Consider the following 9,927-nt stretch of genomic DNA (forward strand, 5'->3'; position numbering starts at 1 on the left):
TTGCCGATATTAACGATATTATTCATTACTGATACAGAAGAAACTGTTTCAATGCACGTAACGTGCCTCACAAGAAGAAAAGAATATCGCTTTTGGCTTGCTCTGCTGGCCGCCATTTTCGTTTTTGTGTCCCACACTACATACAGCGGCAGCTGCCTATTTGTTGACCTGTTGTCATCCCGCAGCAAACGCGGGATGAAAAAAAAAAAATTTTTTTTTTCTATTTGCAGGAAGTTTAACCCATATATGATCGCACCCCTGAATTTGCGACAATTTTTTTGAGAAAAAAGTGCAATCATTATGCGAGTAAATACGGTAATCAAATTCGAAAACTGCAGCATTGCTTGTTTTTAAACACAGCGCAACTTCACATATTTTCAGGCCCTTGACCTTGAACCGAGACACCCCAAGGCACTCTTCCGGAGAGGCCAGGCTTTCCATGGCATGAGGGACTATGACAAAAGCATGGTGTGCTTCCTTTATTGCTGGTGTTTTCTGACCTGTGTCTTGTGAAAGCCCAGCATGTTCTCTGCTTTGTGTATGTTGAGTGTAGTTGCTGTCTCACTGTCAGTGTTAACCTTTTTCATTAGGGGCATCCCCACTTCAGAGTGATTACCCCTTTCAGTAGTGGCGACATTGATCCTTCGTCAGACAGTGCAGCAGCAGAGCACATTGCTGCAAAACTGGACATTTAAATGCAAACTACACATTTAACCTGCAGCATGACAAGTTGTAGCGTTGGAACACAAACAGAAAAAGAGACAGGCGAGCGCTATTCATCGGTCATCTGTTTGTCTAACCATCTGTCTGTTTCTGCACTTTGATTTGTCATAGTGTCATACTGCAAGCTCAGACATCCACAATTCTTAATCTGAAGCCCAACGTTGTGCTTCAAAATCTTTTGTTGTTGTTGTTGTTGTTGTTGTTGTTGTTGTTGTTGTTGTTGTTGTTGTTGTTGTTGTTGTTGTTGTTGTTGTAGTAGGTGGTGCAGGAGCTTATACATGTAAAAATAGAGCATGTCAGCTGCAAAGTAATGTGGGGAATAATATGGAGGTTATTTAATTCATTGCGGAAGCATGTGGGGTAAACAGAGGGCAACAACAATGACAAGGATTCAGACAAACATTTCACGTGCCATGTTTTCTAGCAATATATGTTTTTGCAGATTTTCCACCCTTTTTTATTGGCTTAAACATGATTCATGCTCTGCTGTGCTACTGTTATCGATGGGATCAGCCACTCAGCATGATGCATGATAAGAAACGAAGAATGGAAAATGAAATGGAACATAGTAATAAAATACCAGCCCTGTTACTTATTCAACAACCTGTTAAGTTACATTTTTAGTCTTTTGCAGGGGGAAATCTGTACAAAATAGGGAATTTTGAGACTTTAGAAAGTAAATTCCTCAGTGTAGTAAGGAACACCGCTAATTAAAGTGTTGCTTACTTTTTTTTTTGCAGGCAAACCTACAGCAAGCACTCTCCCTCTCCCCCAACAATAAAGGTAGGTATCACTTGCTACCCAGCTGTCGTGCAAGAGTAGTGGGAGCCCACCTCTTACCCGCAGTGTTGGTGTAATGGCTTTAGCATTGCACTGCTAAGCCCCGTGCGAGGGATCGTACCCTAGCCACGGCGGCTGCATTTTGATGGGGGCAGAGCACAAAAACGCCTGTGTACAGCGTTCGGTGCACGTTAAAGAATCCCAGGTGGTCAAAATAAATCCAGAGTCCTCCACTATAGCATGCCTCATAATCAAACTGTGGTTTTGGCATGTAAAACCACAAAGCTGTAAAGCAGACTCATTATCATTATCATCAAACAAAATCTTGTAGAATCTTTTCTTTCGATACAAGGTATTTGTGTTGTTTTTCTGCCATAATTTTGGAAAATAAAAGCTTTTATATAACATAAACCAGGCTACACGTAAAGATGCATAGTTTACCAATTTATTCATTTCAAACAGCTGTTGGGATGTAAAAGTGTCACCACCAAGCGAACGCTGCCAATTGGCATCGAGCATTCCGTCGCAGTACACAGGGACACACATGTCCCAATGCCTCTTTCTCAATAAAAAGGTAGTTTTTGTACTCTTTTAAGTTCACGAATCTTGGTTTAATAAGAACCCTTGATCACTGCCCCCTTTATTAAACACATTATCTTCCTTCATTGATTAGAAAAAAAACTGCAAAGCAAACACTTAATTGGTTGACGGCAAAGCACCCCTTTGCTCTGTGTCTCCACCAACGTTTTGTCAACATTTTGTCGTAGAGTCGTTAACTGAAATAAGATCTTTTGATAATGGAAGCTCAAACGTTCTGTAAGTTGGCCTCAGTAGGCTTGTAAGTGCAAATCGTATTTATCAATTATGAAGATATGTTTCAAATTCGGGGACACACATGTCGCATGTATGTTAAGAGGTTAAGGGATGTTTGGCTGCCAGCATATTTTCTTTTATCATTTCCAAACGAATGAGCATGGTGTGGGCTTAAGCATGTGTCAGTAAGTATGCGTGACCGCAACTGAAGTTTCTTGTGACCTTCCCCATACGATCGCTGTGCACTGACTGTGGAACTTATTTTTCACAGCAATACTTTCAGAGATTGCAGCTGTAAAAGGTGAAATGCAAGCCTACAAGGCAAAGGAGCGCAAGGCATATGCAAAACTTTTCAACTGAGCTCGGGCATGGCATCCTTCATCCACATAGTCCACTGATTTCGGCACCACGCTGCTGTTCCCTCCAGAGCTTGGACAGCTCTTCCGCATCAGAAGTGGTGGTGCGCACCTTAACAAGTTCCACGCATTCTTCACCTGAAGGCAACACCAGTGTGCGAGGGCCACTTGCTCTGATCAGCTCAAACCCACAAGTGTTTAAGCAACTAGCTTGAATCGACTGGACACTGTCACCGTCCCTCCTTGTTTGTCGAGAAGCTTTTACAATAGACAGTTTTAGTGTAGCGTATAGCAGCAAACACAAAGAGTTAGCGTTAACGTCGCATGCTCCACACTGCGCCTGCGTTGTGCGTTAACGGTGCTAGATCCCTTACGTACGTATGCTATTTTTGGGATTTAGTGTTGAACGCTAACGCATGCAAGGGGAGCCTTATGTATGGCAACATGAAGGCACCAGTCAAAGCAAGAGCTGCCCGCTTCGGATCTATCAGGTCGTCAGCCTGCACAGTTCGTCTTAGTCGTTCCCCACTAATGCTCATATTTGTTTTGATTTGCGTGATGATTCTTCAACATTGTTGTACAGGTTACAAATGGGTGTTGTTTTCGAGAGAAGTTCTTGATTAGCGGCGCATTAGGCTTAACAAGAGAGGTTGCTTATGTTTGCTCATGCTTGCTGTAGCTGTGTTGAGATGGCGCCGTTTATGTTCATGTTAGCATTTTGCTCCGTTCTGCTATTCTAAACGACTAGTTTGTGCTGCGCAGAGCAACCTTACTTAGCATTAGTGTTGCGTCGCACGCTATGCAAGCATTTTACGCTATACTAAAACTGTCTAGTGACAGCCATTTTCCTTTTATACCAATTAGAGTGCAGCAGTTGTAGCTCCCAACTTATATAGAGGACCGTTAAAGGGACCCTAAAGGCAAATACTAAGTCGATGTGGACTGTTTAAGTACCATGCCAGAAACCTCGCAATGCTTGTTTCATGTCAAGAAAAGACTTACTTTACGAGAAAATTGCGTCTGAAGTGTCCAAAGACCTTTTTCGAAATTCAAATCTTCTGCCACCCAACAAGGGGAGTGGTGACGTTGCATGTGCCATCACCACCCCTTCCTACCATCGGTGATTAATACGGCGCCCGACAGACTGCGGTACCGAGCCATCACAGAGCGGTGGATTAGCCCCTGCAGCTGCTTTTTGGTCAAGTGGCATAGGTTGTTCGTGCATCCCACGACATCACGTGAAGTTGAATTATCTGCTACTTGCAGTTTGTCCAAGTTTTGCGAGCCAGCAAAACCAGTGCAGTACTACACGGTAACAAAACTGCTGAAACACGAAAGCGTGGGCGGCGCGGAGTTGGGCGAATGCGAAACCTTTTGACCGCCCGTGTTGTTGTGAAGGGTAATTTCAATGAGTTACTTTTCATAAAAATGATATCGAACTGGAGAAGTAGCATTTTATTTCGTCCTAAAATAGAATACAAGGCTGTTTTTTGCAACGAGTGGTTGAGTACTAGTGACAGTATTTAACTGGGGAATGCCTGCGTCATCGGGCAAGTACTTGAATGTCCCGGGGGAGTCTCTAATCATGTCCAGCATTTATGTCAATTTCTCTATTATTAAGACTTTGTTCGTGATAATATCGATGCCTTAGAGATTCTCGAGCACTAATCTATCACTTTAGCCTGAATTAATATTTGCCTTTAGTGCCCCTTTAACTGTTTCCCTGCCATGGGGAAAATATATGTTTGTTGTAAGTTACGGCAATTTTTTTTTCTGAAGGAACTACTGCACTCAATATTTTATGCAATTCATAAACAAAAGCAGAATGAATGTGCTTTTCACACATTAAACTTTCATTAACGCGACATATGTCATAAAAGGGATATAAATTGCCACATTCAAGATTGTGGAATAAGATTGAACAAAGTTTGTGAAGACATGCTTGTGTATACTATGAAAAAAGTGTAACAATAATTTTGAGATATATAAAATGTGTTTTCATCTAATAGACACTATATTCAAAAAAATCAAGTTTTCATTGAACAGGTATTCCAGTACAAAAATTTAAGTGCAAGCACTACTGTTTGGCGTGCCTGGCTGTGGCCGCCGATGTTCTGGGCTGCCGTGCGTCGCCGTCACTCTCAGAGTCAGTCCTACAATAAGGCAGCATCCTCAGACTCACCGCTGCTCTGCTCAATCCATTGTTAAAATTTTCCACAGACGCTGTGGAATCGCAAGATCTACAATCTATGGAAGTGCGCGTGCCGCTCCCGGAAGCGGCCATTTTTGCTTTCTGCTTTGACGATTCCCAAACTTCGGTGTGAGTTCAAAATTAATGCCTGGCAGGGAAAATAGCTAACTGCTTAGAAAACAAGAATATAGTTCTCCTCCTTCACGTCTTATGGCGCAAAGTGTCCGTGAGCAGCACAGAAGGCCTCGAAAGCAGCGTTTGAAACCAACGATAACAGGCAGCCATTTTTGCTTTCTACTTAGACGATCGCAAGAACTTCGGAGTGCATTCAAAAATCACTGCCTGGGGGGAAAAAGCCAACTTTCACGTCCAATAGCACAGTGTGTCCGTGAGCAGGGTGCAAAGTCTCAAAAGCGACGTTTCAAACCATCGTTAGCAGGTTAATGATGCCTAATAGGTGCGGTACGGAAAGAGGTAAGCCGCTTTCTGAGAACATGTCACAGATAGTTAAAAGATTGCACAACATTGCCATGTTGTGTCATAACAGGCGAAACATGACTGCCGTTTTATCTAAACTTTGCGCCGACTGCGCCTAAAGCTGCTGAATTTCATGAAATGCTGGCATTCACTGAAGCATACATAGCTGTACAGCTACACTCTTTGCAGTCTTTAGCAGAGAAGGCTAACAATTTCAGCAAATCTGTCTAACACAAGATGCAGCACTTCTAGGTGCGAGGCATTTCTGCACATATACATAGCAGCTGTTAGTCGATACGAATACAGCTACATTCTATTGCAGGCACAGTTATGTTAGCCAAATGCAAATTGAACATTAGTGTATAACATTGTCAGCGTTGCCGGTGCAAGTCTATTGTCCCATAGAGGTCTGGGAAGTAACTTGAGTCTGTGCCCACTGCATTTAAGAATAACATAGTACTGGAAAGCCAGCTAGCAATAGAAATACTGTCTTCATATAACAACTGATATCGCTTGATGTTGTTGCTTGCTGCCTGCAAAGCATGCAGGGCCTGTACCTTGTGTGTCTTCTGTGCGGCAGTTGTATTGGCAATACTACTACAATAGACTTCCGTTAATTCGATCCCAACTGAAGGTCCCTGCCAGCTCCCATGCATTTCTATGGGCCCAAGCTTTCGTTATTTTGAACCTAGAATTGGCCTTCGCCGGATAATTCGAGCTTGTTCAATCAGCACACACTTGCCTGACCCCTATGGTGATCCCAGTAGCAACCCTTTAGTGACAGCGTCGATCTGAGCAGAGCTTAGGTAAGAGTGAATGCACTAAGCACACGTCACCTTTCGTCAAAAATGCTTATTTTCGGCCTGCCCTAGGAATATTTTCAAGCAATAACCGTATATCACACTGGCTGATTACTGTACTTACCGAATTCAATGCATATTTTTTTCCCCAATAAGAAATGGGCCGAAAATTTCCTGCGTGGTGCAATTGTATACCAAACCAAAAGTGTCTTCATGGCGTTTGTATGCCCATCAGCATAAAACAAATTTATAGCGGCGAAGCTGACTTTGAATAAACCGGCCATCATTGTGCAACACATGTATTGCTTGCAAAAAAAAAAATTGGGTGTGCGTTAGGTTATTGCTTTGCTTAGCAGCTTTAATGTCATTTCTACATTAGTTTTCCCACTTTGAACAAATAGAAAGTCTGCCCATTTGATTCGGGGGCATGTTTAATCGTGCAGATACTTGCAAATTAATCGCTAATGTGCTTTTGGCATTTCTTTCTGCATCTTGTTTAATTCGACCCGCTAGAAAATTCGATCAATTTCATCAGTCCCTTCATGGTCAAATTCATGGAAGTCGACTCTATATATATAGGCAGGTTTGTATTTTTTCGTACAAGTTTGGCACACACCAGAGACATTGCAGTGGGGAACATATGTTCTAACTTAAGCTGAATGGCGAGCGCTTCGCTGATGATGTTAAAATATAACCGACTTAGCTGCAATTCCCTACTTTGGAATGGCATAGGGAGTTGTCAAACATTTCAGAAACACCCATCTCTTTATTAAGTATCACGGCCAGCCACCTTGTCATACATTTATTGCTTAGGGTATTCTGAGGCATTGCCCATGTATTTTTTTTTTTTTTAATTATGAGAGGATTCATTGCATGCATCATCACCGAGTATAGAAAAGAGCCCTTCTGTATAGTAGTTTCACATGGTGGCAAACTTGGCTTTGCAGAGCAACATGGTAGTGCTCTGTGATAGCCATATGTTAAAGTTAAAAAAAAGTTGTCTGGCCACTTACATCTTTTCTTTTTCAGTTATTTGCTTTACAGTGTCTATTTTTTTTTTTTTTTTTTGCTTTTCTGGCACATTACATAGCTTCTTAGAAACTGCACAAAAACATGTACATACTTGTCATGGGTGCCATGGATGCTTGTTGACCCGTTTCTGTATATAATATAGTGTGTGGAAACATTTGGTACTTGTATTGAAGAGGTGTCTGGAGGATTGTCTTTCTTGGTGTTGACTGTATGAATGAGTCTTGTAAAAATATAAAACAGTGAATTAGTTGTCTCATTTGCTTCAGTTACTGCAGGTATCCCACAAGAGGACCTACAAAGGTAAATTAATGAAATAATTGTGCAAACATTTAAAGGCTGGTGTGGTTGTTGCAGCTGACCCTTGCCATCTGTGCCGTCTCTTAAGCTTTGGCTCATTAGCAAAGTAAAAAGAGAAAAACCAATTTTAGGGCAAGACAATTTATCAGGAAATTACAACAGGTCACAAAGCCTTTAAAGGCACACTAAGGGCAAACGTTAAGTCAAGCTAAATTGATATTGAACCTCAAGAACACCTAAGGCGTTAGTAGTTTCGTGAATAAAGCTTTAATAATCGAGAAATCGAGGTAAATACAACAAACGATTTGCAACCCGGACATTCAAGTATGAACCCGAGGATGTAGGCACTACTCATTATAATTCTATCACTAGTGCTCAACCTCTTCTAATAAAAAAACTACAATGCACTGTAAGATGAAAAGAAAATGAGAAAATTCTACTTGTCCAGTTCTATTCAATGTTTCGAAATAGAACTCGACAACGATGCGGGCGATCAAAGTCTTGTTCGCTTGACCCTGCCCCGCTTGCGCTTTCATGTTTCAGTAGTTTCATTATCGCATAGTGCTGCGCTAGTTTTGCTGGCTCCCGAAACTCGCACAAACTGCACGCAACAGAGACTGCTGGATTTCCTCCATGGCTGCGCGTGTGCGTTTCGTGCAAAAAGAAAAACCGTAGCGCCTGGTGGGCTGGAGCTCGACCAGCTTTTCGAACACTACCCATCTATATATATATATATATATATATATATATATATATATTGAAACGGGCAGATGTATATGTATATATAGGGAAGAAGAGTACAGCTGATCCGCCAGCCAAAACGTTCGTACAATATATTGTGAAAATCCAACATATGTCGTACTCTATTATACTACTGGGGCCAGCGTGATTTCTTTAGCCACAATTATACATATATAGCGTGAAAGAAGCCCGTGAATACATGCAAAGTGCCTCGAGCAGCCAGTTGCGCGGCAATTTTGTGTGCATTTGCGGGATTCTTTCATGCTCGGAAAAACACTGTTATGTAGCACATATCGAGCAAAAAAAAAAAACTGTATTGGGAGTTTTCCGTGTCGCTCTGCAATTTCTCACTGACACTTTTCATCTAACTGTAATATTTGAGAAGTTGATTGAGACATTCTCTAATTAGGCAGAATGAAAAAAATAATTTGAGTATCTCCAAGCAACAACAAATACCTTGGTTCTGTCCAGCTACGTGGCATTTACATATCTTTAAAGTATGGCCAAAGTCAGCTGGGACACCCTGTGTATATTATCTTTAATAACAGGTTCACTTGAAGAAACCTCAAAGAATTGGTCACTTGGAAGAATTGTCTTATACTTCACCATTACTAATGCTGCTTCGCCTTTCCAGCAAAACTACAGTCTAGTCTTTTTTTTTTTTTATATCTAAGTCTGAGTGAATCTGGCTTGGTTTCATTTCGGGGAGGGGGGGGGGGGGCAGAGGACCTCCCCCCATTTTGGCAAGCTCCGGAGGGGCTCGAGCCCCGGAGCCCGCCCCCGTAGTCGAAGTCCATGTCAGACAATGTAAGAAGCTTCGTTTTTCAGATAGCGCATAAAGCAGGCCTCGGTGCAAAATTTTGGTTATGAAATACCAGTGGATGCATCGTGAGAAGCTGGCAAAAACACGTTTCTGATACTGGAACGCTGGGGAAAAAAATATCACCATTATCTCGCCGGAAATTATGCAGAACCTGGAACGTTGAGAATTATCATTGTACCTGGGCACCGACCTCCACGGTCAGACAGCACTGACAGTGCTGTCAAGCTGTGGCTAACAGAATGCATCAGTGGTCATCTTACACAATTAAACCTCGATATAACAAACTTCAATATAAAGATTTCTTGATATAGCAAAGTGTTCAGCTTTTTATAACTTGTCCATGTATTTAAACCTCAAATAACGAACTGTGTTTATACACGATTGCAATATAACACTTTCACTGTCGCCATGAAGGAATACCGAGACACAGATGGACAGATAGCTGATAGATCTACAAGCGGCTGCTTGCGAACATACCTCAAGTCGCGCGTCCACCAGCGCTTTATGGCATCGGTGTACGTGCTTGCCACTTGCCTAGTCACCGCCGTTAAGCACGTCTCGTGCAGCTTTTTCCTCCACCCTTTCGCCATACTCCTCTGCTTTCCTCCTCACGCTCTCCACTATCGCAGTCATTCATCCCCCGCTGTGCTCTGCATTCACCTTCATTTTTCGCTGTGCTCGTTCGCTCAGTTACGCCGAGGGATGCCAACACTCGACGCAGGGACGGGCGCCAAAGAGCTACGCTCTAAAATGGTAGGGGATACTTAAAGTGCGCTTCTGAACATAACATGATGTGATTGCTCAAATTGACCAACTATACACAGACCAAAAAATGTCCCTGACATTGGCTGACAACGTTCCGGGCCACATGTTGCAAATGGGCCTGGAAGGCCT

The 9,927-nt window shown here is 42.3% G+C and overlaps 1 protein-coding gene across 1 annotated transcript in view; it reads left to right on the forward strand.

Annotated features, from left to right (window-relative positions):
- The window catches only part of Cyp40 (Cyclophilin 40), a 34,473-nt gene extending 27,045 nt beyond the window's left edge, over positions 1-7,428 (forward strand). The window contains exons 9-11 of the mRNA XM_050184090.3: positions 382-468; positions 1,464-1,506; positions 2,588-7,428. Of these exons, the coding sequence (XP_050040047.3) occupies positions 382-468; positions 1,464-1,506; positions 2,588-2,676 (219 nt within the window). The 3' untranslated portion in view covers positions 2,677-7,428. The remainder of the gene's footprint in view (positions 1-381; positions 469-1,463; positions 1,507-2,587) is intronic.
- The last annotated feature ends 2,499 nt before the right edge of the window (positions 7,429-9,927 follow it).

The sequence above is a fragment of the Dermacentor andersoni genome, chromosome 4 (assembly GCF_023375885.2).
Source record: "Dermacentor andersoni chromosome 4, qqDerAnde1_hic_scaffold, whole genome shotgun sequence".
NCBI lineage: Eukaryota > Metazoa > Arthropoda > Arachnida > Ixodida > Ixodidae > Dermacentor > Dermacentor andersoni.